The sequence below is a fragment of the Cricetulus griseus genome, chromosome 2 (assembly GCF_003668045.3).
Source record: "Cricetulus griseus strain 17A/GY chromosome 2, alternate assembly CriGri-PICRH-1.0, whole genome shotgun sequence".
NCBI classification, from domain to species: domain Eukaryota; kingdom Metazoa; phylum Chordata; class Mammalia; order Rodentia; family Cricetidae; genus Cricetulus; species Cricetulus griseus.
The window spans coordinates 44,620,719-44,648,608 of record NC_048595.1 but is presented as its reverse complement, the minus strand read 5'-3'; the positions used below and the strand labels follow the sequence as shown (position 1 = coordinate 44,648,608).

General features: G+C 46.3%; 1 protein-coding gene and 1 long non-coding RNA gene across 2 annotated transcripts in view; both read left to right on the top strand.

The window, feature by feature from the left end:
• Positions 1-27,486, top strand: part of Plpp3 (phospholipid phosphatase 3) — a 78,005-nt gene extending 50,519 nt beyond the window's left edge. Inside the window, exons 3-6 of the mRNA XM_027402339.2 lie at positions 972-1,252; positions 1,633-1,690; positions 11,615-11,791; positions 25,631-27,486. Of these exons, the coding sequence (XP_027258140.1) occupies positions 972-1,252; positions 1,633-1,690; positions 11,615-11,791; positions 25,631-25,756 (642 nt within the window). The 3' untranslated portion in view covers positions 25,757-27,486. The remainder of the gene's footprint in view (positions 1-971; positions 1,253-1,632; positions 1,691-11,614; positions 11,792-25,630) is intronic.
• On the top strand, positions 11,799-13,105 carry LOC118238300. The gene is made up of 2 exons (XR_004768186.1): positions 11,799-12,085; positions 12,211-13,105. It is a non-coding gene; the product is annotated as an uncharacterized LOC118238300 (long non-coding RNA).
• Positions 27,487-27,890: the final 404 nt, after the last annotated feature.

Genomic DNA, 27,890 nt, shown 5'->3' with positions numbered 1-27,890 from the left:
TTGGCTTTTATCTCAATGTTGTTTTGGTTATGTTTATTTTTGAGACAGAGTTTCACTATGAAACACAGACTGGTCTTGAAGCCTTGATCTTCCTGCCTAAGCCTCCTTGTGCTGGCATTGTAGGTGTATGCCACTGTGTCCAGATTAGACCACTGGTTTTGTTGTTTTCATAATGCTTTATGTGTAAAAAGTAACATGGGGCTAGAGATGTTACTCAGCGTGGGGCCTTGGGCTCAGTTCTCAGTGCAGAAAATTAAATAAATAAATGTTAAGCAATGAAAATAATAAATGAAGACTCCCTTTCTGTGACTCGGCACATTTCCTGCCAATGCTATCTTCATATAAACCAACGACTCTGCAAAGGCCAGCAGCCTCCTTTTATGGGGAAGGAGGCTGAAGCCTGTAAAGCTTGAGAGGGTTAGTGCTCAAGTGTGTGGGATAGGTGGCAGGCAGAGACTGGACTCACTCAGGACCTGACTGTGGTATTCACTGTGGAAACACCCATCAATGCTAGCACCAAGGCAGAACCCTCACCAGAGTCAAGCTAGTACAAATAATGCCACATCCCAGAACCCTAAGATTTGCACACGTGGGTCCCTGACATATAGTCACTCTTAATCATTCCCTTAGTCTTTATTTTCTTTTGTTTTCTATATTTGAGAACTTTTTTTGATGTACATATATACATATGCATCAGTCTCATGTACATGTGTATATACACATTTATACTTGGTGGGTTTTATTGTTCTATACTATGGCAATGTATGAATCTTTTTAAAAAAGGAAATGACAGGCATGCTATGCACACTCTGTTCCTCTTGCGTTTATTGAAGTATACATATTTAAGTAGGAAATTGGGATTTTGTAGTTAAATACTGAATATATTCTCCAGTTGTCACTAAATGTGGCCTGCAGCATTAGCTCTGAGAATGTCTCAGCTCTACCTAACTTCCTTATTGGTTTCATTTCAGATCATCACAGGGGAATTCTACCGGATCTATTACCTCAAGGAGAAGTCCCGATCCACCGTTCAGAACCCTTATGTGGCTGCTCTCTATAAGCAAGTGGGCTGCTTCCTCTTCGGCTGTGCCATTAGCCAGTCCTTCACAGACATCGCCAAAGTGTCCATCGGGCGCCTGCGGCCTCACTTCCTGAGCGTCTGTGACCCGGATTTCAGTCAGATCAACTGCTCCGAGGGCTACATTCAGAACTACAAATGCAGAGGAGAAGACAGCAAAGTACAGGAGGCCAGGTAGGTTGCCACCACCACACAGACATAGCAGGTGCCCTTTTTGACACAGTCTCTCTCATTTAGAGAGAACCTACGGAACCCCCTGGGTGCTGGGCTCTGGTTTGGATGAGGAGAACTCATAGCCAAATGATTGAGACAGATGTGTAAATACATCATTGTGATATAGCATTGGTAAATCCATCCATCCATCCATCCATTCATTCATTTTCTTGTTTATTTATGCATTGCCTGCTACGTTCCAGGCAAGTCTCCAAAGCACTACCAAGGATGCAAACATGAGCAAGATCAGTGTCAAGGTTAGACTCTAGGCAGGGAAGACAGAAAAGTGGACACTGGGGATGTGAATATGATCTTTTCATGGCTCTCTTTTGTCCTTGCAGGAAGTCCTTCTTCTCAGGCCACGCCTCCTTCTCCATGTTTACCATGCTGTATCTGGTGGTAAGTGTCTGTTCTCTAACAGGAGCAGAGCCCAACCATAGCTTACCCCCATGGCATCACTGAGAACATAGTTCCTGTGAAATCCTTGAGGGGGGGAAATGCTGAGAACATTGGCTCTCATCACAGCTCAACACTGCCGTAGCAGTGGTCTTGTTACTTTCTAGGTTTTTTCTCTTTTTTAGATAAAAATCTGTTCACCCTGCTGCTAGATAGGGACTGTATGTCCATTTGGAAATTATAGAGTGATAGAAGATTCTCGCGTAGTAGTTGATGGTATAAGCATTGCTTTCTGTGAAACTGTGACTCCTTTGGTCTTTAGAGTAATCGTTATGTTACAGATACTGCTCTGTAGTGGGAAAAGATTATTGGGCCCAGAGAATCCAGGTGAACTGTCAAATTTACAAAAGTACCATCTGTGACCTTCAAATCCAAGGCTTCTGATCTGGTTCCTTGTGTTGTGCACTGCATGGATTTGTTTCCATAGTACACTGATAGAAAGACTTCAGGAAGCTTTGTTCTATCACTTCAGAAAATTTTAAGTCATTTATATAGATGGTAATGACATGCCTATGGCAGTCAGAATCAATTCTGTCTTCCACCCCTACTTACCTGGCTTCCAGGGATTGAACTCAGGTCATCAGGTTTGCTTGCATTGTCAAGTAGCAAGTGCCGTCTCACTGGCCTTCATTATCTCACTTACTGAGAGTGATTTTGACTTTTACAAAGTACCTCTTTGTCCAGGAGGACACGAAGCGCAAAATATATATTCCTGTTTCCTGGGTCCAGAGACAGTGAGAAGTGTGTCTAAGTTCCTTTGCCTTGGAGGGTGGAGATGTGATTTGAAGTCACATGTTGGCCCTCCCCAGCCTGCTTCTTGGGACATACTCAGACAGTACAGGTGGACAGCCATTGTAGCTGCCTGGTGGACAGCGGGCCCCTCTCTGCTTTCCTTTAAACATGGTGTTCCCCGCCTTTCCTCCTCCCTTGAATGAGATCCCCAGCCAAGGCACTTCCTGCATTCAGCTGCTCCAGTGGAGTTCAGAGTGAAAAGGTGTGGAGAGGTCAGACAGAGGTCCGAAGAGTGTAAGCTGTTCGGAAAAAGAACATTTTGATTTCAACTTATTTAAAAAAAAATAATAATAATTGGGAATTGGAAAAAACAGGGTTTGTTTTGCTTTGCTTTTTCCCCACTCCTTTCCAAGTTCAGAGGCCTCTGGCTTCCCATTACCCAGGATGCAGTGCTTAAAGGTAGGCCCCAACCTATAAAAACATTCAACCTGGTCTTATTCACGAATGGCACTCCCCTCCAGTCTTCATTTGCTTGTTTTTGTTTTGCTCTTAAAAAGGATAATTTAGGAGAGATTTAGGTTTCTGTTCCATGTGTGTATTTTCACCAGGGCTGGAAGCAATTTCACAAATGTAATTTCAGGATTTTGTAAAAGTGCTTAGGAGAATTGCATGTGTTCATCCCCCCAACCCCCCCCCCATCCCACCCCATGTCCCTTCATTTTATTCCAAGAGAAAAATACTGAATACTTTTGAAGCCAGCACTGGGCAGGGTGTCCTTTGCAGCTGCCCAGGTGTGTGCTGGCATGTTTGGGGTGCAGATTTGGTGTTCCTGATGTGTGCCAGGCACTATGCCTGTAGTTCACAACAAAACATTTGCTTCTCTTCATAGCTTGTGGGCTTGGCTTTGATTATCTTGTTTGTGAAAACAGACTTGAATCTGAGAAGTTAATAACGACATCATACAGCCAATAAAACAGAAAGGCACTTGAAGGGTGGTCTTCCCCAAGGGGGACTGTGGCTTCTTCTCATTATATTGGCTACCAAAAACAAAACACAAAAACCTGAAAACAAACCTTCTCAGAAAAGCAAAGCAAAAGGAATGTGAGCTTGACCTAATTTCGACTCCACCTGAAGGAGAGAGAAGAGACCTTCCCTTCTTCACATCTGTTGTAACAGCTGAGGTGATTTTACACTCTCCCCTGGCCTGGCTCACTCCACTCCACAGCCCTCACTAGCTGTGGTCATAGAAGGGAGTCTGTACAAAGGATGATTGAGTGAGGCATGCATTGTTATTGAACATTTATTGTATGTCTTTGAGGGAGAGAAACTTTGTAGTGCCTTCTTATTGTTATTGCTGTAAGAAAGGGAGGGAAGCTGGAAATAAGAGAGGAGGGAGAGAGAGAAATGCTTAGCCCTTGTTTACTGCATGATCACACACATACACACCTGATTACATACACACCAGAGGATCTTAGGAATTTGTGCAAAGATGCACACATTCAGTGTTGGTTCCTTGAAGACGCCAACACATGCAGATCCATACACACAGCCGGCTGCCCACCCCCCACCCCCTCCCCCCCACCCCACCCCATCTTGCCCCTGTTAAAATAATCTCAGAAGCAAAAGGCTGAAAATATGAGCAGTGCTCTTTTCTAGAAACTTGGTTTTTTGTGATATTTCACACAGGAAGTTTGAAGCTCGCTGCCCTAGAATGGAAATCTTGTGATAGGTCAGACAGCCCTTTGGCCCTCCCCAAGTGCTTTTCTGTTGGACTCCAGGAAGTGCTAGAGTTGGGCATGGATCCTGGCCTACCTCCATGGACCCTGAGCCTTTTCTAACAGCCTGAGACCCACAGCTTCCCTGGAGCATTGGAAAGAACCATATGGGAACCAGTGGACTCAGCACTGGTTGCTTTTGCCTCTAGAATCAGACAGATGCAGACTCTGCTACTGACTACTTGTGAGGTACTTCACAGCCTCTGTCTACCCATCTGTAAAATGGAGACTGTCACGTCTATCTTATAGAGTAGTTGCCACTTTTCTGATCTGGTCCTAGGTTCTCCATCTGTCAAATGAAAGAAAAAAGAGTGGGGACAGCACTATTTATCACTTAGTCTATGTGTTCTATTTTGAAGAAATGTAAAGTCTTCTATGTGATGAAAAAGAGGAAGGGAAGTCATGAGGGCCAAACTTCTGTCCTGGTGTTCAAAGACAGGGGCTGACGAGAAACCCCAGGCATCCCCACTGCAGGCCTGTCAGCCTCAGCCATCAGCAGCTTCCATAGCTTTGAAAGGCACTCCAGATTGGGTTTAGATTTGCAAAATGGGTGGCTTGGAAAAACCATGGCCCAAACACCAAATTATCTCTAGGCATGGAAGCTTAAGGATGAGGTTAAGGTTTGTTAGGGATTGATGTAGATTCTAATAAAACCAAACCAAACCAAAAACAGCACATAGAAACATATGCCATGCCTGCCACCTCAGGGCCTTGGCCTACATCCCAGAGGACCACATCTAGATTGGTCCTCTGCCTCCATGGTCAGGCTGTGAGGACAATGTAGTTAGCTGGTTAACACACCAATCCTAGGGCAGACACCAACTTGTGTAACACATGTTATCTCCAATTTGCTACTGGATTCTTAGATACCCTCTAGGGCTTCTGAAGTGAATTGGACCTGGGATCATCCACAAGGGGATGACACATTCAGCATTTGGCAAATATCAGGCACTCACTAAATTAGTGAGTGGCTGATATTCATCAAGTACCACGATAGGAGTGGGAAGATGGAATTCAGTGAGATGTCACAGTGCTTCAAGAGTTCAGATGGAGACCCAGGAAGACAGTGATGACAGCTTGGCACCTTGTGCTCAAGGGCTTGGGAGATGAGTAGGTTATTTTGGCTATTTGGGACTGTGGTGTGCTGGAGCAGATAGATGAAGACAAAGCCAGGGAAGGCTTCCTGTTGCGTTAGTCCCTGTGAAAGTGGGAGGAGCTGGAGGGACCCACAGTAAGTACAAGCACACGCTGTGCCTCCTTCCACCAGAGTGTCAGGTGTTCAGTTCAGTACTGCTTGGTGGCCAGAAGGCAGCAGGAAACGAAGTATATACTTGAGAGTTCATCACTCACGTCCAGGATCATGAGCTCCACCTTTCCCTTCAGTGCACATTAGGCTGCAGCGGGTTTACATCCAGGCTCCTCTTTGGAAGACAACTCCTTGCCCTTTGTCTTTTTGCAGGTCTCATTCTCAGAGAAGCCCTCCCTGATTGCTCTGTTTAAGATAGATGGCCTCCTCATCCCCCATCATGAGCCCTTCCTAACCCCCCTCACATACTTAACAAGTGTGCAGTGAATGTTAGAGGAATGATGAGAGATGGGTGAATCTCAGGTCATTTGACTGTCATAGGTCAATGATCTTTTCCATTCCAATAATTTTCTTTTCATCCTACTCATGAACTTATTAGGTTACTAAGAACCATGTGGTCTAGGGACAAGACTTTCACCTCTTTCCTGAACCCTTTACCCATTGGCTTTTTCTGTGTTGTCCTGTGAGAACTGTTTGTATGTCACAGGATTTGTTGGGTACCAAGGAAACAGGGAAGTGGCTGACCTCCGATGGCCACATTCTCCAGGCTGTGGTTGTTAGTCATTGAGGTTTTGTTCAATATGTTTGAAATCCCAGAGCATGGGGTCTGGGGTGCCCATGAGGCATTCCCACAGATCCTGGAAGAACATGTTCCAACCTTTCATAGGGACTTGATTGCTGTTTCTTGGGGGAGAGAGGCATAAACCACTGTACCAGATGTTTTTCCTTTCTACTTCATTCCATCTGTCCATTCATCCACCCTTTTGTGGGAACTTTGAGCCAGAACCTATGTGAGTACCTGAAAACACCAAAGATGTTCATAATTTGTAGAGAAAACCATAAAAGCACATAGTTGTGACTGAGTTAGAGAATCTCCCTGATTCAGGTTGGGAGTGGATGGAGCAGAGCACTGTTAGTTCTACTAATTAAGTCAGCACAGAGATTCCCAGGCCAGTGCCTTCCACTCACTTCTACAGGCCATATGTGTGCCATTGAGAAGTGGGTACAAGAGACAGGTGCAGTAGAGGAGCCTGAAGCTCCAAATAATCCTGGAGCTTGTCTCAGGTGACAACCACATCACTCCATGGGATGGCTTCGTTTCTCCAAAGACTGAAGAGATAAGTTCAGAAAACCAGGACTCCATGTAAAGCAGTAATTTCCTACAGAGACAGCAGCTCTTGAGTTAGCTTGTAGACTCAGAAAGGCAATCTTTCTGTGTAATTCAGAGCTCCTCATTGCCTTGAGCAACATGGCCTCTTCTGCCTTGATCTCTTCATCTGTGCCATGGACTCCCTGGTGACTCCCTGTGACATGATGATTGTGGCAGTAGCCCAGTGTCTAACTCAGTGCTTGGCAGAGTGGCTATTTCCTTTTCTTCTCTTGATAGTGATGGAAAAAGGAGATTTGATCTTTCTGGAAAGGAAGAAAGTGTCACGTCAAAAACAAAAAAACAAAACAAAACAAAACCATAAAACCTCTTTTGTCTTCAAAGCAGTTTAATAACTCTACAGAGGGAAACTGGTTTACATCATGTGGCCTTCGGCCAAGCACATGATCCTGGGCTAGGTAGGGAGACAAGGAGGAGACTGGAGAGCAAGAAAGTGTCTCACTCTGGGTGTGGGTGACCTATGCTGCCTCCCAGAAAGCTGCCTTTTCACTCTTCAGAGAAATGGAAATGAAGGGAGAGGACTGTACAGACCTGTTTCTCCAGTATGCAAATCACAGCCCAGAAACACAAATGACTTAGCAAGAATTAGGGAGCCTTAGAAACAGCCTGGCTCACACACTAGGCTTTAGACCCAGGTAGACAGCACCAGGCTGAAACTCAGAATAAGGAGGTTGGAATTCCAATTCTGTAGGAGCCCAGATTTAAAGCTAGGACAGAAAAGAGTCCCATTTATGAATGAAATGTGAATGCCAAGGTTCCATATTCATTCCTTTGGAGAGGGGAGGCAGATATGCACCATCAATTGTTATCTTCCTCACATACCCAACCAGCAGTTCTGTTTTAGCAACTGGAAGCACAATCCCACTACCAGCAAGGAAAATTGTTAGGATATAGGAGTATTGTTATTCCTGTTGTTTTTAGCTGCAGAACGTATTTCATTGGTGTGTGTGTCTTTCCAGTTTTTGAATACAATACACTCTTGCAACATTTTTTAAAATGACCTCATCTTGGGTATACTGGAGAGATGGCTCAGCAGTCCCAGAGGACCCCCGGTTTAATTCCTAGCATCTACATGGCAGCTCACCATGGTCCAGCTCCAGGGAGTTCTGACACCTTCGCACAGATATTAAGAGTGAGCACATCTCGGGCTGCATACGAGAAAAGAGAACTTCAGAAAAGTAGAGTGACTTCACTGGGGCCCACGTGTGCAATTTAGTTGTTCTCACTGCAGACATCAGCTCTTGTAGTGTCCCAGTAATGCTTAGCGAGTGGGTTCCTCAGCCCAGAGTCCTTCACAGAGACAAACACAGTAGCAGCTTGGATGTGGTCAGGATAACTCTCACTCTGTTTTTGACCAGCTTTACTCATTCCTTTCCTAAGCAACTTGCTGTTTCTATTTTGTTTTTGTTTGTTTGTTTGTTTGTTTTTGTTTTTGAGTGCTGAGGAATTTGTGGAAGCTCCCACAGACCTTCTCTGATACTGGGAAGTTTTGGTTCAGGACTGGAGGCATGCATGGCTGCGCCATGGTCAGCAGGGTTTAATGTCCTCTTGAGTAATTTGAACCTGTACCATGAACTGGGAATGAGTGGAGCCTCCAGAGAAACTTACTGTCCCTAAGCGCCAAAAGATATAGAGAGAAACTCATGCACACTCCTGAGTTGGCTCTTGTGAACTGGGTTAGGCACCAGAAGATCCCATCCATTTGGTGGTGGCACTGGTAGTTGTGGTAGGATCCTACTATCAGCCACAAAGCTTCTTGCCACTGCCTAACTAACTTCAAATCAATGGCATCCATTAAGTGGAAAGTCATTGCACAAGTTCCTTCTTCAGTAATTTATTTGTTTTGGAAAGATTGTCACAGTCATTGGATAACTATTATGTCAAGGCAAAGGGGTGTCTCCCTTGTGGACATCATCACAGTCATTATTGACCATGATCCCATTGCTCCATGATGTTCTTACTCCTGATGGATACGGAGGCACAAATTGCCTCTGCTGGCTGTCATTCCCAGTCCATGTGAGGAATTCTTTTCCCATGGCCCATACTCTGTTCCCATTCACAAGCACTCCCTTCCTCTCTTCCTGGAGCTATTCTGATGCCTGTCTCCTCCCCAGTTCCGCTCTCATAGGAGATTTTTCTTTTCTGGAGCCCCCAGCCTGAAGCCTCTGAGTCAGTGGCAGGGGAGATGTAGCCTTGTCCGGTTGGCAAGCCCGCCCTTCCTCTGCCCCACCCTGGCTTCCAAGGCCTGTGACCTAAGTCTGCAGGCAGCAAGCAAGGGGAAGGGTGGGATTCTGCACAAGTGTTTTCTGAGGTCTGTAGCTTTTTCAGTGAAGGATACTGAAAAAAATGTTAGAGGTGCTTAAAGAATAAAATCTGGCGCTAGCTAAGTTCTGTGCTGTGCTGTGTCCACCAATCCATACCGCTGCCTCTAAGACAATTGTTATTACTCCCCTTCACCTGAAATCAAACTGAGGCATGCATGAGCGCATTCTGGTTAAAGCCTGTGCTCTTTCTGTTATCCACCCTTCTGTCTAGAGCTACCAGAGGAAGGCAAGCCTGAGTGGGCATATAGAATGTCCCTTCCTTGAATTTGTTTTGGGTCACAGCAAGACCAACATAATTTCCATCCAGGCTCCCATAGTGTGACACTGTGTAATCCAGGCAGGTCTCAAACTCACACGTCTGTTGGCCTGTGCTTCCTGCTGGATTATAGGCACCACACTGGGCTAAAGGCTGGATCTTTTGGTTCATGATGTCATTATTGCAGCATGAAGGGGGGAATGGCTAATGGCCAGATACCTAAAGTCACTATGACATTTACACTGCCTATGGGAACCCAATGATACCTATACTCCTTATGAAGCTTCTAGATTATTCTTATCAACCTTGGTGCCTTGCTTCAAGCCAATTTTCAAATTTCCAATGCTTTTTTTCCCCACCAGTAGGTAGATATTCTCTAAAATAATTAATTTCAGGCTCAGCATGTCTTTTCCCCCTGAAGGATTCAAAATCTTTAATAATTTTATAAGCATTGTGACAGAATTAAGGTCTTAATACACAGCATTCGCCAGTCTATGTTGTCAGACCCTTAGTATTCTCAGTTTGAGAGCAATTCATCTGCCCAACAAAGGGCAGATTTCCTGGCTTGATTCCCAAGGCCCTCTGCAACCTTAATTCTCCTTTTACCTCATATAGTCTTCTCTCCAGCTAGGCTGGACAATTGGAAGTGCTGCCCTCACAGCCCTCACAAATCTCCCTTACCTTCCATCAAATAGTCTCCCATCATCCTTTGCCCTTGGCAATGACACTAGCCGCCCTCCACCCTCTTTCATGGTGTCTGCATTAGTGTACTTACTGTACCCATAACTGTGTATGGAGTGGAGATAATGTCTCATTTCTTTGTCTATATGACCTATGGTAGAATCTGTTCTTATAAAAGAAGATTCTAGATCTCTATTCAAAGTATCTTTTATGTCCCTTACTTCACAAAGGAAGTTTTGGGTACATTAATTTGTCTTCATTGTCTTCATCGTTGGGATGGTGATTTTGTTGCTTCTTTTAGGTTTTAACTGGTTATTGCTGATATATGAGAAACCCATTGATATTTTTCTTAAATTTACTTAGACAACAATAGTATATACCCACTTACTAGTTTTTCACTCAGTACTTTTACTTTTCTAATATTGGACTGATTGTGTGGAAATGATGGTAAAGCCTCCTGCTGTTTCCTGTGGGTGCCTTTGTATTTTCCAACTAGTTGAGAATTTTGTTCTAGACAAGGGTCCCTGCACAGCCCAAATGCCTCTGGGATCTTCCATTCACTCTGTATCCCCTTAGCCTAGCCTTCTGGCCCTTGGCATGGTCCTTCCTGGCCACCAAAAGGAAAGTGTCCCATTGTCTCTGGAAAGGAGGTCTGGCCTTTGCCCCTGCCTCAGGTCTGCCATGCGCTAGCAGCCCCTCCCTCTGCTCTTCCCTTCTCCTGGCCTCTCCCCTGCTTTGATTTGTAGTCGGAAGTTCCCCCTTGTTCCTCTTGCTTCTTCCCCCTCATTTCCCAAGTTCCCACAGGAACCTGGGAAGTAGGTTGTGCCCAGAGGTTAAAGCGGAAACTCTAGCAAGATAACTTCAGAGGGGACAATACCCAGTTGACGTCATTTCATCTTTCCTTGGGCCAGAGGTGGTGTTTTGGGTGGGTTTTTCTTTTCTTTTCTTGTCTTTTTCTTACATTTTTCTTCAGGTTACTCTTCCACCACACCCAGGGCCAGTGTCTGTCAACCTCCCCTTGAAAGCCCGATGGCATTGTCTGGCTGTTTTATGTTTCCTCCTCTGATGATGCCCAGTCCAGATTCCTACTGATGACCTGGAAGCTTCTCTTGGATAGAGCTGCTTTCTTTCCAAGCAGGAACACCCCCATGCTAGGAGTGTCCGAGAAACTTACTGAAAGCCTCATTGGTATTTCATTGCTGTGGCAGGGGATTGCTGGTCCCTGAGATCCCAGAGAAAACTCTCAAATGAGTTAGTAAATTGTTATCAGTCCTGCAACAAAGCCTTTGCAAGCCTTGTTTACTGTTCTCTAAGTAGTGTAGATCCAGAAGATAAGAGGAAAGTCACATTTATTAAATGCTTGTTGTGTGCCTAGCAGTATGTAAAAAGCATTCCTATGTACTATCTTACTCAGGTCTCTTATCCCTCTAAATGAACTCTATTTTTTTATGCTGTGAAAACTAAAGATCAGTGACTGGCATCATGTCCAAGTTAAATACTCTATCCACAATATATCACACCAAGTCTAGATGGTTCCATTTAGCCAAAATGTAGAGCACGCTGGTCCGGTGTTCCAGTGTCTACGAACCAGATGTCATTTAGTCTCTTTTATCTCTTTCCATCAGCTATACCTTCAGGCCCGCTTCACCTGGCGAGGGGCCCGCCTGCTCCGGCCCCTCCTGCAGTTCACTTTGCTCATGATGGCCTTCTACACGGGATTGTCACGTGTATCTGACCACAAACACCATCCCAGCGATGTCCTGGCAGGATTTGCCCAAGGAGCTCTGGTGGCCTGCTGCATAGTAAGTAGCCCTTTGTCCTTAGCATGCAAACAGAAGCCCCAAACTGCTGCTTGTTAAATGTTTCCAGCTCAGTGACTAAAACTGTGGAGTCTTCATGCTATTCTCTTAGTGTCCCAAGAGCCACTCCAGCACCCCATCAGTAGATGAGAATTGATTGATAGTGTCTGTGAATCCTCTTCTCCATGAGCACTGGGTTTGGGCTTACAGAATGCTGCAATTAGAAGACAGCTTAGATATTGCCCAGCTGACTCTGTATGTGACCACGGGAGACTAGAAGGTTGCACAAGCACACATGTGAGTAACTGGCAGGATGGCAGTCTCCTGACACAACCTATTCATGCACAGCTTTGGTGGGCATGATTAGTCAGTGGCTGTTCTCTGCTTCTTGGGTAATATCTACATCCTTCTGTGATCTCCAGGGACATTGGTCTATGCTGGCTAGAGAACCCAGAGGTTTGCTGAAGGAGAAACCCTCCAATGGCCAAGGACATTGAATATCATCAGAACTCCATACAGACTGAACTTGGGTGGGCCACATGTTGGTTCCCCCTAAAACAAAAGGATTGCTGTTTTGCATATTTCAACCTGATTCTCAGTGAAGGTGGGACAGGCCATCTCCCTGCCTCTCCTGCCTCTTTCCTGCATCCCAGATGCTGAGTGTGCACAAGCTTCAGTATTAAGTTTCTGGAGCCCTTCTTAGACAGGTGCTCACCCTATTCCCATAGGAAGTCCTGAGGACTTCAGTAGGACTTCAATAGGGCTGCAATAGACTCATGAATGGGACTTCAGCAGGTCGGCAAAGGCCCGGCCCAGTGTGGTCAGCAACACAGTGTCCCTGTGCTCAAAGTAGACACAGTAGACATAACGAAAGAAAGATTTGATCTACCTGCCAGCTTGGGTGTAGGATGCCTAGCTGGAAAACTCATGTCTTGATAGCTGTCTTCAGTGCTCGATCTCTCTCTCTCTCTCTCTCTCTCTCTCTCTCTCTCTCTCTCTCTCTCTCTCTCTCTCTCTGTGTGTGTGTGTGTGTGTGTGTGTATTTCTCTCCAGAAGAGAAAGCAAATTAGGGGTAGCCAATAGTTACCCAAAGCAGCTGTCACCCTCCAGCTTGTCCCTTGGTGCCTGGCCCTTTAATATATGACAGTGGAGGATGGGTGTTTGCACCAAAGGGTAACTCTTTGCTGTCTGCACCCTCCTGAGCTTTGCTCTCAGCAGGAGGCAGCCCATGGAGACTGCTACTGTGCTTCTTTCTGCGTGGGCGCCGCTGCCCTAATTGGAGTCTCCCTTACCCCCAATTAAAAAAATTAAAAGGTGTGGGGATCATTCCTAGCCTTCCTCTCTTTTATACTGCAACTCCAGAGCGCTGACCGTGAGCAATTAGACAAAACTCAGAAGAATGAAGGCTTATTTTCCAGAAGGAAATCTGGGAGTTTGATTTTTATCCTGTTTGGCGCTTGTTGCCGGTAACGTGGGCTGAGAATTTGAACCCGAAGTTTGTAAAAGCACCTACTCTTGGTTGGCACTTCTCTGGATACTTTGCCCTGTGACTTCTTTGAGGCACATGGGCCACTGCACTGATGGGGAAACTGACTGAGGTCACCCAAGGCCAAAGAGCTGCTCTGAGAATGACTCACAGCCCTGCCCTCTGTGCTTAGCAGTGGGGGAAGGGCACCAGACACCAGGACACCAGGCCATCCAGAACTACCTCGGGCAGAAATTGTATAGACAGCCGTTTAAAGAGTGTCATTTAAGTGTGTTATGGGGCCTTCCCAAGCCTTGGGCTGATCTGGTTAGCCTTTCGAGTCTGGAAGTTTCTTTTCACCAAATAGACATCTTGGGAAAAGGTGACAGATCTCCCCCTGTCTTTTGCCCTTTTACCTGTCATCATGGCGTGATAGGAACTAGGTCTCATTGATCATTTTTCTCTAGACACCTAACTCCACCTGGGACACAGCCAGGGCCTCCTGGGCCCACTAGCTTGGAAGCACAACTCTGAGATTTGGTTTGCTTAAACCATCTGACAGACCAGGGCAGAGAAGTCTCTGGAAGTTGTGGCTGGTTGCTCAGTGTAAGAGTTTGGGAAAAACTCAGCAGGGGAAAAAGAAGCCAGTGTGTCCTTTCCCACAGACAGATGCCAGATAGTGTGGCCCTAGTTTTGATTACAAGGAAAGACAGACACGAAGCTCCCCAGCTGCTGCACTAAGTCAGAGACGCTGGCCCTCAAGAGGGTGCCTGATGAGGACACTGAGTGTCCAACCTAGAGCCCACCAAGAAGATGGAGGACGTTTATTTGTCTTGTAGGGTTTCAGCTCCATCAGCTCCCATGTGCAAGGGAGCCCTAGTGTTCTAGGCTGTAGTCTCTGGCCTCTGCTCTGCTTACACCATATGACAGACGTGTCCCTTAAGATCAGTGCGTGAGTCCTGGGGGAAACAGGTGTTCTTCTCACTTATAGATAGGGTATATTGTAGCAAACTTTCTTCTTGTCCGGCTATTTTGGTTCAACAGCCCCCAAATAATGACATGGAGACTTATTAATTATGAAAGCCTTAGGCCTGTTTCCTACTAGCTCTTATAACTTAATTAACCCATATGTTTTAATATACATTCTGGCACGTGGCTCTTTGCCTTTTCCTCAGTATGGCCCGTCCAACTTGCTCTGATTTTTCTGGAATCTCTGCACCTCTCTTCTTCCTGGAGTTCTCTCTCTCCCCAGAAGTCCCACCTAACATCTTCCTGCCTAGCTATTGGCCATTTAGCTCTTTATTAAACCAATCAGAAAGCGTCTTGGCAAAAACACATCTTTACACTATAAACAAATATTCTGCAACAGTATATCTGTGATATTTATTATTGTTGTTATTAAGACAGGATCCCACTATGTAATTCTTGTTGGCTTGGAACTCATTATGTAAATCAGGCTGGCTTCAAACTCATGGAGATCTCTGCCGGTCCCTGTCTCCTGAGTGCTGAGCTTAAAGGTGTGTGCCACTCTGTATTTGAGATTCTTGACATATGGAGACATCTCTGGGAGTCAGAAGATTCCAGAGAGATACAGCATGTAACACTGCACAAACCACAGGGTGCCACGATGCTCAGGATCCATTTCCTTCTCTACCAGAAAACCTCTACTTCCAAGCTTATGAGGCCGCCTGTTGCCTGAGCAGAGATGTGGGTTTGCTAATGCCTGTGGAGAGCTTATTGTTTGTGGCACCTGTTTTCATTTACGGTGAGAATTCAGGAGTCTCAGAGGATTAAGGCACACAGAGAAAATGTAGAGAAACCAGAGCTGACACACCCCTACAATGTGAGACAAAGCCATCACTCTAAGACCTCCCTTCCCCCCCATACTTCCTCACCTCTGGCACGACACACTTATTTTATAACACTGAGCTCTGATCCTTGATAGCCACCCATTCCCTTTGGTAGAGCACAGTCTACTTCCACTTCATCTGTGGTGAAACCTCTTGTATGAGCCATCCATCGCTGCTGTAACAAGTAAGCCCAATCTACAATACAGCTGTTAACAACAGCACAGAATTTTTTTTTTTTTTTAAGTCCTGGGAATCAGGAATCAAAAGTGAGTCTCACTAAGCTATAATCAAGCTGTAGAAAGGCTGTGTTCCATGGAGAGGCCAAAGGGAGAGTCAATTTTTCTTGCCTTTTATAGTTACCTGTGTTCTTTGGTGTGTGGCCTCTTTCCCTGCCTGCCCCTCCTCAGGGATGTTGATTACATTGATAACCCAAGGTCATGTGTCCATTTCCATGGCCTTGCCTTAATCTCATCTGCAAAGTTTTCTTAGTTGAGTGGGAGATGGTATCATTAGGTCTGGAGAGTGGGTTCTGGATACCTCTGAGGGACCAGTGTCCAGCTCAACACAACTTCCCCAGTCCCTGAAGCTAGAACTTCCAACTTTCAGTGTTCTCCCAAACCCCAGTGCTTTGCTCTGTCATGGCTTTGGCCTCTGCTCATATGTCTGCCTCCTCAACTAGATTGTGCTATAATAGTAGAATTCACGGCTTAATCTTGTGGTTGTTCTGGGTGTCTGGTGTGGTAGCTGACATACACCAGTTGTTTGATCAGCATTGGGGAAATCATGACTGATGAATGAGCTGTGGCCTTAGGTGGGATTTCCCCTCTAAGCCTAGTTTCTTTATCGTGAGTTAAACTTTGAGGCCTTGTAGCTCTCCATCTTTTATTCGGTGGGACAGTGTCTGTGTAATAAGCTGGGCATGCTCTTTCAGGTGGAGTAATGTCCCTGATGATGCCCTAAATTTAGTGATTACCCTTAAGCCTCTCAGTGGTTTAGTTTGTTGCCCTAGTCATGGTTCAGTCCCTGAAGAGCCTTGGGCAGCAGTCTTGACAGTCAGCACTTTGACCCAAGTCTTTGGAGGCCGGTTTTGTCACAGTAAGCAGACTTGTCTAGACAAAAGCAATAGACCCAAGGAGAGTGAGTTTAGTTTGCCTTCCAGAAAGGGAAGACCATGGAACCTGATGACACAGAGCCTTCTCGGTACATTGGACTCAGCACAGATGCTAGAGCTCAGTCAGTCAGGACAGCTCACCAAGGTACACCTTGGCCGGATGGGGACAGAGGAACAAGGCAGAAGGCCACAGAAGAGGAGGAGATACTCCCTGACAAACAGACCTGCCTTATCTTTCATTTGCAGGGACTAGACCTATAGGTACACAGAGCAGACAGACAAACGGCCAAATGCTGCTACACTGACCCCTGCTCTTCCTGCCTGCACACCTCTGCAGCTGTCTCGACCAAAGGTTCAAACCTATACCTGGATTCAACCAGGCAGTGGGACAGAGGGGCCAAGATCAGCTCATTTCCTTTCTAGTGACAACTTGAATATCTGGTCACCTCCTTAATGACCCTCCAACAGATGGTAAATTAGGGGGGTACTGGGAGGGGTCAGAGGAGGGCAGGCCTCCATGGCTATGGGTTCAGTAGAGGAAGCAGCTGCTCCCAAGTTTTATAAACACACAGCAGTCTTTCCTGGTTTTCTCTTCCTGGGGGTGTGGCCCCCACCAGCAATTGCTCTTTTGTGCCTGCTATCTTCCTCCAGGATGCAGGGGGGGGGCATTCTTTGTCTCTGCCCCAGAGCAGTGACCTTGGGAAGAGCCAGGGGGCAAGAATGCTCATGTGAGGAAGAGTTCAGCCCTGGTAGCCTTGTGAGAGGAAGCTGGGTGCAGAGCCCCACACATGCCCAAGTCCACACAGAGTCAGAATGGATCCTAGGTCCCTTGTTTTGTTTCAGGGCCTAAAACAGCAGTACCAAGCATGCCTTCTCCTCCAGGGTATTTGTTAAGTCTTCTTCCTCCTCTTGTAGGAGATGCCCACCTGCTCCCTCTGGATGTATTCCAGTGTTGCCTGAGTCCAAAGGAAGAAAAGAAATGACACTCACATCCCTGTCTCATGCTCTGCAAAAGTCAGACAGTAGTTCCCAAAGTCAACCATGCTCCCTAGTCCCCCACTGTCAGGTGGGCAGGAGTGTGGGTATGGCTGAGAAAGGAAGCCAAAGCATACATCAATTTGAACCTTCAGGAGGTGATAACAGTATGTTTTTAGCACTCCACAGTTTGCAGAGTACAGCAAGAACCACCATCCTTGGTTCCTGTGCTGAGAGGAATGAGGTAGAAGCCCAGAGCTGCTGTGTCTTGTCACTTGCTAGTTGGCCTGTTGGCAGGTCATGTTTAGCATTTTTCTATTTTATCTTTTAAAATGCTGGTGGTGATCCACTAACTGTTCTTATAACTTGCTAATGGCTTGACAGTGATGTGGTAGGAACAGACTTAGAAATGAGCAAGTGCCCACCCAGGTGCCAACATGGTACCCAGCACTGTGGACCAACCGGGATTACAAAGGTCAGGGACGATGAACACCTGAGGGTGTGTGAGGACTAGGAAGGACTCCTGGGTGAGGTGACTTCTGAAAGATGAGTGGGCATTTCCTTTAAGGCACATCAGGGAAGGATTCAAACTTCATGCAGAAGGGCGACCACTAAGGCAAGGACATGAGTATGTTGTGGTATCTCGTGAAAAGAGACCTTGTCAGGAAGCCCCACCGTGGGTGAGGGACAAACACGCCATGCAGACAGTTTACATAGGAAGTTTTATGGGGGAAGGGAGAGATGGGGAGAGGGAACAAAGACCTACCTGCCTCTTCAGAGGAATAGCAGTTGAAGGAGAGGGAGGGGCAGAGGGAGAGAGAGGGCGGAGCTTGTCTCTTCAAGGGACCTTTGGGACCTTTTGCACCTGCATACAGAGCCCAGAGTACTGCTTGCCATGCAGCACTCTGCCAGTGTGGCTTCTGACCCTGGAGATGTAGATCAGGGAAACGTGTGGGATGGTGGGTCTGCTGAGCTTGGTGATCATCACTCCTGCTTCCTTTGTTTAAAAATCAGGGGTCATCTGGAAAGAATGGCCCCTGCCTTTGGTGGATCTGTTACCCAGTGATGCCCTATTTCTGGGGCCCAGCTCCTGTTAGATCCAGCATCCACTGTTCTTCAGTAGCCTTCTGGGTCCATCCTTAATAGACTCTGGCTTCATGATAACCTAAGAGACCTTCCTGGGAGGCTTCTCAGCAAAGCAGAGCCCTGTTCTGCTTCAGAGGGTCCGAGTTCTCCAAACCTTCTTAATTCCTTTTGTAGGACTAATTTCCATCATGTTCTGGGCCCATAATCATAGTAACTTGAGTAGGGTCTGAACACTCCATCACAGCTACCAGGTGTTTTCCCATTTCTTATTCCATTCACAGCTTACAGTGCCCAGTTTAGCTTTTAGATTTATTTTTTTAGAGATTTATTTTTACTACTTTTAGCTGTGAGAATGTGATGGGTAGGATGGGGTATGCATGGGGTGGCAGAGAGCTGTTGGATCCCCCCAGGAGCTGGAGTTACAGACCGTTGTGACCCGCCCCATGTGAGTGCTGAGAACCTTTGCAAGAACAGCAAGTGCTCTTTATTTTTTTTTCTTAATTTTTAAATTTTAGTTTCTGTGTATGAATATTGTGCCTGCATGTACGTATGTGTGCTGCATGGGTGCCTGGTGCCCTTAGAGGCCAGAAGAAGATGTCAGATCCCTGGGAACTGGAGGTCATTTGTGAGCTGCCATCTGGGTGCTGACCGCTGCACCCAGGTCCTCGGTAAAACAGCACATGCTCTTAACTGCCGTGCCATCTCTCCAGTCCAGGTATTTTTTTTTTTTAATTTTTTTGTGTCAGTAACAGTTCTACACAAACACAAGGCAAGCAGGTGATCACAGAAGATCTTCATCCAATTCTGGACTGCACAGGAGTGTGACATAGTGTTGGTCACTGGTGCAGCAAGAGAAACATGGTGGCGAGAGCCCTGCTGTGTGATGCACAGCAGGACACTGTCCCTCCCCCAGCACACTCCCTCTCAGATGCACCAGGGTAACACTTAACACAGGCACTGGCAAACCTGCAGTGCCAGCAGCCACTGAAAGCCTTTTATTGAGTTTAAAAGGCAATGACTACAACTGAGTAACACCCCTGTAGTCAAAAGCCTAGGTTGCCAACGAAAATTTTTCCTTAGACAGTGCTTACTGTACTAGGCCATGATGGTGAGTCACATTCCCAGGGCTTTCATCTCCAAAGAAGATTCTCTGCTTAATCTGAGAGATGGTTCTGTATGGTATACTAGAAACCATAAGCAGATCTCCAGGCCAAGGCCTACTTCTGAAAGTGTAAGAAGAGAGGCAGCCCTGGTGTCTGGACTTACCCAGGAGGTGGCCAGCTTCTGTGGAGAGCTGCAACTTCTGGGCTCTGATGACTCAGCATAATCCCTGCCCTGCAGTAGCTCGAAGTCTAGAAAGAGAAGCATGATGCAGCATTTAAAAGATCACACATCAAAGCCTCTGTTGTCACAGCAAAATGGAAGGTTATTAACAGTGTGGTATGGGAGACAAATGGAAGGTGAGGGCCCCTCTGGTGGGAGAGGATGTGGTGGTTCCCAGGGTGCAGATGAAGGAGCCACTGCCAAAGAGACAAGCTGAGGCATCATGGGGCAGTGTGATGTAGGTGGAGGGTTTGAACCCCTCCGTTTCCCTCCTGCACTGGCTACTGCTTTTATCTTAGTGTTAGTCTAGACCACAAAGTTTGGTAAAGTGCACATTCCAGGCATCTGCTCCCTTGAGAAGCTTCCAAGTGATTCTGAAACAGGTGGTGTTAGTACTTCACTTGGCGAAATACCAGACAAGACCAGACAGACAGACGGACAGCTCTTGTTTTCATCTACATGTGGGATCCTAAAATTCTCTTGCTTTTATGTTATCTGTGCCATGCTGGTACGGAGATTCAATGGGGGCTTCTAAAAGTCTGTGTGTGTGTGTGTGTGTGTGTGTGTGTGTGTGTGTGTGTGTGTGTGTGTGTGTGATTTCTATCTTCAAGGGGCTCACTTCCATAGTCTCAGGAGTTGAAACCCTCAAGGATTCCTGAACACTGCAAGTTCGCTGTCATGATGTGCTCCGAGCCAAATGCCTCACAAGGTCTGCTGACTCAGCCACTCACTGCAGCAGAGGCAGAAGCCAGGATGCTGGTGAAGGAACCGGCTTCCCTTTTGGCAGCCATTACAGCCGAACACATGCTTGCCATAAACCTGCCTTGGTCACGTAGAGGTCAGATGCCTGTCTCGTGACAAGGAACCCATCAGAAGTTAGTCACTAGAAAGTCAGATGCCTGTCTCATGACAAGGAGCCAATCGGAAGTTAGCTGGTGGCGCTATGCTTTACGACCCTGGGTGTGCTTTACGGACAAGCGCACGACAATGACGTAGAGAGCATAGCAACCACCCTGGGAGGGCCTATGAGCCATAACAACCAGTTGACCAATCAACACAGGGCAAGCCCTCCAAGCCTGGAGGCACACCAATCGTAAGCCTGTGCGTACCCCTAGACACTCCCCTTACGCTGCCCTATAAGATCTTTTGGGAGACCCAAGGAGCCGTCTTTTCTCGCCATCCGCCATGGCGGGTGGGTGAAAGACCCGAGCTAACATGGGGTTAGTTCGTTAAATTACAATAAAGCCTCATGCAGTTTGCATCAAGCTTTCGCCTCCATTCTGTGTTTGGGGTGGCCGCCGTCCTGGGCTAAGATTCTGGAAGCCTCAGCTTTCTGAGGGTCTAACACTGGCTGACTTCCCAATTCTTGTCTGCATGGGTCTCAGTGGTCTTCTGCCTAGCAATCTCCCGGCAGGATGGGGCTGTGTGCCCTAGGGGTGGCTGGCATCTCCACTGCAGGTGAATATTCGTGATGAGACATCAAAAACAGCCTTTTGCCAGTATGCTGACTCACTCCTCAAAATAGCCCTGGAAATTGTAGTCCTTTGCAAGTAGATCCTATCTGTCATATGGAAAAGTCCCATTCACTCAGCTCTGTAACCTAGTATCTGCCTCACATGTGTGCTCTCTGTGTCTCTTCTGTCTCTGTTTCTCTCCCTGTCTCTGTCTCTCTCCGTGTCTCTCTGTCTCTGTCTCTCTGTCTCTCTCTCTCTGTCTCTCTCTCTCTGTCTCTCTCGTGTGTGTGTGTGTGTGTGTGTGTGTGTGTGTGTGTGTGTCTGCGCACGCGTGCACACATCATTGTTATATTACATACATAGCAGAAGCTGGCTTTAAACTTGATCCTCCTGTCTCAGACTTCTGAGTGTTGGGATTATAGACATTCATTCTTCTTTTTCTAGTTCTTTCTTGTCTTTCTACATTAGGAACAGAGAAAAGAGGAAAGCATTTTACCAGTCCTTCTGTTTGGATGGGGAGTCAGAGAGCAAGCAGTAGAGTGAGCAGGCCTTTCAGGGGGCCTCTCACTGTGAGCTTCTTATCTCTTCATCATGTGTGGGGGTGGTGGGTTCCTAGAGCTACCTTGTTTGTGTATAGTCTTGCTGCTGGAGGAAGAGTGACATTGTCCAGAGTGTTTGGGTAAAGTGGGATCATCTTCCGCTCTTGCATCCGATCACAGAAATCACAGAATGGCCAAACATTCAAACTCAGCAGTAGGTCACAATCACTTCCCCAAGACAATCCCTCAGGGAACCAAGTATTAGAAGGCTGAAGAAAGTAACCCGATAGAATCACCCTGATTTTAACCAATGTTGAGGTTTATGGAGTGGAAAACAACTAGAAGAAAACTACTACTTCCCCCTAAGCCCAACCCTCATCTCTGTCTGCTGTAGTCCCCTCTTCAGTATCCCAGAATCCATCTCCCTCTCCATGTCTTCTCTGCCTCCTCCACACTGGGATGCCACCTTCAGTCATGCTGTGCCTTCTGGCTCCTTCTCTGGCTTAAATGCTCATCCTTCCAATGATTTCTGGATCGAAAGATATTTCAATATGGCCAAAGGTGAAGCCCTCTTCTCTCCAGCATCACTGATCTCTCTGCCCTAGCCATACTAAGCTTCCTTCAATTCCTGAACATGCTATGCTGTCTTTTACTGCTGAGTGTTTGCAGACTGTGATCGCTGCCTGTAACCTCGTTACTGCTATTCACCACCTGGCCAACTCCTCCTGAGTCTTCAAAGCCAAACTCAAGTATCTGTACTTGGGGCCAACATTATTGGAGATCCTCAGCTGATAAAGGCACCTGCCACCTAGCTAACAGGCTGAGTTTGGTACCCAGGACCCAAACAATAGACAGAACCAACTGCTGCAAGTTGTGTTGCTTACCGGCCTCCACATGTATGCTGTAGTATGCACATGTTCACACACATGGACACAAAATAGATAAAGTATAATATAAATTTTCTAACCACAGTATTATGGTTGGCTGTTTACCTGGCTCTCTCTTGCACTGCTTCTGAGACCCTGCAGAACAAAGAACTCTTGTCTTATGTACATTTTCTTTTTATGTTCTGGGGCTTAACGCACACTAGGGGCTTAATAGGTGTTTATTGATCGTGTTCATTTTGTTCTCCCCAAATTGGTAGTTTATAAGATTCCAAGAATCAGAATGAAATTGAAGGCAAGTGGTCTGGGCAGTGTTGGGAGCTGGCTATTTGGGGGATCTCCCTTACTGGCTTGAGATTTTATTTCTCACTCATTCTTTCAGACAGCAGAGAAGAGCTGTGGAATAGGGCTGTGGGCTGGAAGTGGGTGTTTCTTGTGGTCCAGCCACAGCTCTGAATCTGGGCAGAGCTTTCCCAAGCTGGGCCTTTGGCTTCCCTTTCTGGGTAGGGAGCATCTCCTGTAGGGAATGGGACGCCTCCAAGCCAAGGCCTTTCACATCTAATGGTTCTCCTGTTCAAGTATCAGGAAGACTGAACCCTGTTTGAGTCTTGACAAGATCTTGTTTCCTGGTTCCCAAATAGTGTCTGCGTAAACTCAAGCCACGCCAAAGGCAAAGTGCAGCTGTAGGCAGGATGCTACTGGGTCTGGCTCAAGCTTCCCAACCCCCACCCCACCCCATCCCCGTGTCACTTGGCTGTGTTCATTTGGCATTTGAGTGTGTGCCCTGCCCCCACCTCCCACAGGGTTCAGTTGTGTGTACACTTGTGGTCCAAAGGCACAGTGCTTCTTTCCCAGAAAGTAGAGAACATTTGTTAAATTCAACAGCCAGCACATATTGAGTACCTGATGTATACACAGATAAATTAAGTGCTGTAGGAAATGCAAGGAGCGAAGCAAATCTTCGCAGACATGCAACAGGTGGTTTAGTCTAGGTCTGGTAACCATGCTCCATCAAGTGAAGACACATCTTACTGAACTTTGCTGCAGACAGGATAGGCCTTCTTCTTGAGACCATTCAGGAAACAGAAATACTCATGTGTAGTGGACACGAGCCTGTCAAATGAGACTGGGAGATGAGTGTTTGTGGGGGGTGGAGGAGCTGTTCCTTTCTGTATCTGCCTGTGGTGGGTGGAAGGAATCAGGATGAAGATCTCTGGGCCAGGGCTTTGAGAATTATCTCACCTCACGGTGAAGCTAAGTAAGTGGGGGTGAGAGACATTGTTCTCTCTTCCTGGGCTACAAAGCTAAGATGAAAGGAGCCTAATTTTCGGGTAGAAAATTGGCTACTGTTTCTGCACCTGCTGCATGATAACGTGATAACATCATTCTATTGCAGCATGAGACGAGGAGAAGAGTAGGGAGGGCTTGGTAAGAAAGGGGTGGAAAGCTCAGGCATTGAGCAGACTGACCTTTAGTCATGTGTGTTAGCATTTGCTAGGGGCACTTGTAGTCTCCTTTCTGTGAATGTAAGGATCCCCAGTAGGGGATCCCCAAGCCTCCAGCAGGTGGGAAACAGGTGGTTCTTAATACCCACCCCACACATCCCAGCTTGACCCTGTCTAGAAGACAACACTTGGAAAAGGAAAGGGGTAAAGGTTTAGCTTTTTCCTTGGCTCGTTCAATAATACGCAAGCTGTAAGTTTGTTAAGGGGTTTACATTTTTGGCCTAACACTTCATTTTCTTTGGTAGCATAGAAACGGTCTGGTTCCCCCACCCCCCTTTTAATAATAACAAACAATTGAAATGGGTGAGTTGTGCAAAATTAAATGGTACAAAGGACTTGGCGGTGACTAGCAGGACTCTTGCACATTTATCTCGTACCCACTCTATCCTCTCGTCAGCAGCACCTGCCTCTTAGGATTTTTACAACTCTTTGGTGATTTCTATGCTACTGCAGAATGAACACTGTGGAAATCAGGTCAGCAAACAGTCCAGGGCCTGGCTGCTAGAGACTGTTGAGAGAATTCTAATTAAGAACTTCATTTTCACACTTAGTGATCACAATGAAGTCATAGTGCTATGCAGGCGGTACAAAAACAGCTTCAGCTCTGAAAGCTGAGGAACACAGAAACTTGTGTGTGTGTGTGTGTGTGTGTGTGTGTGTGTGTGTGTGTGTATGTGTGTGTGTGTGTTGCAGATCAGACCTATTTATTAGGTTTTGTGCCTGCTATGTAATCACCACCGAGCCAATGCCCCCAGCCAGGATCTTTATGTATTTCATTCCCAGTGTGAACTCAGTTGTGTACTTTCTATTAAATTAGGTGACTAACAGCTACCACTTACAATTGGATTGTTTAATACAAACTCCTGTTGCTGAATATCTCAGGCTGATTCTGTGTATTTAGTTTTGCTCTCTGGGAAGCAACTTTTCTTACTCTAGTAGCTCATTGGGTTCTTGACTCATCAGAGAGCAACCGTGTCTGAGCCATCTTGCAAGTGGGTGTTTTGTAAATGTTTCCCAATCATTATGAGAAAGATTCAGGAAGGTCACATGCTGGGGAGGAGGAAGAATGCTGGGAATGAGAGCAGGAGGTTTGTCCACTGACCTTTCTTCCCAGTGAGTGTCAAGACCCAGGCTTCTTGGCCCCTCCCCCTTGAATGGTTTTCAGGAAAATGTGGTCACCACTATTTCCATACTACAGCACCTGCTGGTCAGAGTTTGTATTGGCTGATCTCTTTGGGTCCCACTCTGGATTCCTTTGTGAGAAAAAGGAAAGCAGTGCGGATTAATAACTGAGGAATTATGAACACTTCCCCTGTTGGGAACTCATCTTTCATAACACATTTGCCTTGAGAAATGGGAAATGTTAAGTTCCAGCTTCAAAGCACTGACGAGAAGTCCATAAAAGTAGACTTTATTCTTCTACAGTCCAAGATAGGCATTGCTTCAGTTTCCTGTCTGTACAGTGATTGCTGGCAGACAGGACCTCTGTGGCCCCCATTTAAAGAGTTAAAGACATTAATTGCATCCTCCCCTGATTAAAGAGCTATGAGTTGGGTCCTCTTCCAACTGTCTGTTTCTTGAGTCTCCCTTTGGCCTGTTCCCAGGCCACACTAGGCATTTACTGATGTGGATCTCTGATCTGTGCCCTAGGTGTTCTTCGTGTCCGATCTCTTCAAGACTAAGACGACCCTCTCTCTGCCTGCCCCTGCAATCCGGAAGGAGATCCTGTCACCTGTGGACATTATCGACAGGAACAACCATCATAACATGGTGTAGGTCTGCGGCTGCAGAGCGTTTGCTCTGAAGTGACTGCTGACAGCATGTTCCTGCTGCTCTCCAATCTCATCAGACAGTAGAATGTAGGGAAAAGCTTTTTGCCCAATGGATTTTGAAAACATTTAGAGAGAAAAGAAAAAAAAAAAAGCCTTATCTTGTGGCCTTCCAAAATAGGTCGTTTGCCTGTGTGGAGACAACAGCGCCGGAGTCCCGAGTCCTGGCTGTGCGGCTGGCTAAGTGTTCATGGTGTAGTGAGCACAGTCTTTGTCAGGAGAAAAACACTAGAATAATTGAGCAGAGGCTGTGGCCACCTTTTGTGACCTGAGAAATCGCAGGCCAGTGAGAACAGCTTGAGCTCCTCTGTAGCACACAAGGCTTGAACCCACACCGAATCAGCCCCTCTGCCTGCCCCATTCTACTGTGACATTGGTTCAAGGAAGCTTTGCTTTTTGAAATACCAGGATTGGGCGCATTTGCTCAGAGCGATCAGATCCTGAATCCAAATCCCAGGCCCTGAGGCCTCTGTCATCTCTCCCATACCCAGGCTGACAACCACAGGCCATCACTTTTAGAGATTAGGAGACCCTTTGTGGAAGAGTGAACTTCACAAATAGCACAATTTCAGAAGACAGGGAGGGTGTCTTCTTCTGACTCAACACACTGTGACGCGGAACTGCCATTGCAGGATCAATCACGGGCACTGCACGTGTGTTAGACTTCGGTTACTGCTGTCCCTCTTGAGATCTTTGTTGTGTGCCTACCGGGATTGCAGGTGAGGGCCAGGGATGAGCACAGGCATGGTCAGCCTTTGGCTGATCTTAAGAGCCCGGAAGGGAGGGAGAGGGCAGAATGAAAAAAAAAAAAATGAACCAACTTTTTGGCTCCTTGGGATTGAAGAGAGCCAGAGTAGCACACAGTCTCTTGCCTGAAAGGCTGCCCTTCCAGATAAGGGAGCCCAGAGGGTCTTTGCAGGAGTTGATCTTGCTGTATTAAGCACTATGGCCTCAGGGTTGATCCCTGGGACAGTCCTTTGGTGGGTTCTGCTGGGCAGAACACATGGGTTAAATTTGCATAGAGTTTTTCCTTATCCTCATCTATCCACAAGTGTCCTTCCAAGCAAGGTCCCATTCTAGACAGTAGACAGAGGCCCGTCTACTGAACCTCCAAGGAAAGGAAGAAGGAAGAAAAAAGTGCTTTTCAAATCTTTCAAAGGGCTACATGTAACCATATGGGTCAACCACATGCACACCCTTCCACAGACTCCGTCCTTTCATTTCAACATATAGCAAGCTATGATTTTATATATAAATATTATATAAATAATGTATAAAACATTAAAAGTTAACTATGTAAGATATTATTTCTGAAACAATTTTAGCTATATCCACTATGAATATAAACTGTGTCTCGACCTGTGTTATTTACTTTAGCTGCTTAAAGGAGCGTTGAGTTTTTGGTTTTTTTTTTTTTTCTGTTTTTTTGTTAAATCTCAACTAAAAATGTCATAGTTCTGTGGTAGCCATTGTTTTACCAGGAGAGAAATAACTGCAACTAGAGAAAAACTGTATAAAAACATTAAATTGTCAGTATTTTTGTAAGGTTCCGTTTTGTAAAGAGAATAATATTCAAAGATTTTTTTTTTGTGGCATACAAAGTGAAAATGTGTATCTCGAAACTAAACGTGTATTAAATGTGCTTTTTAAATAAAAGCTCATAACATGACTAACCAAGGCACTGCTGCCTGGACTGTTTGAGGGGTGTCTGTTTGGTGTCTGTGGGAGGGAGGAATAGGTATGGCGGGCAGGCCTCTGAGTGGGCTTGCCTCAGTGGGGTCCCAGCTCCTGATTGTCTTGGTAGGAAACAGTCATGGCCATGGCAGAGTCAGGATTCGGATGCTGCTCTTTCATCTCTGAGGCCTGTTTGCAGAGGGAGGCTGGGGGCTGGCTCTCATCTCCAGACTCTTAAAAGGGCTTTTGTGCTCTCAATGGTTTTCTTACAGGAGGTGGGAGCTGTGGGTCCCCCCAAAGATAGATATGGAGACTTCCCTAGATAACGTGGGCTTGGGGAGCTTACGGGAGAGTCTTTCCCACAGCCCATATCAAAGGGAGAGAGGGTGCTCTATTGACAAAAGCAC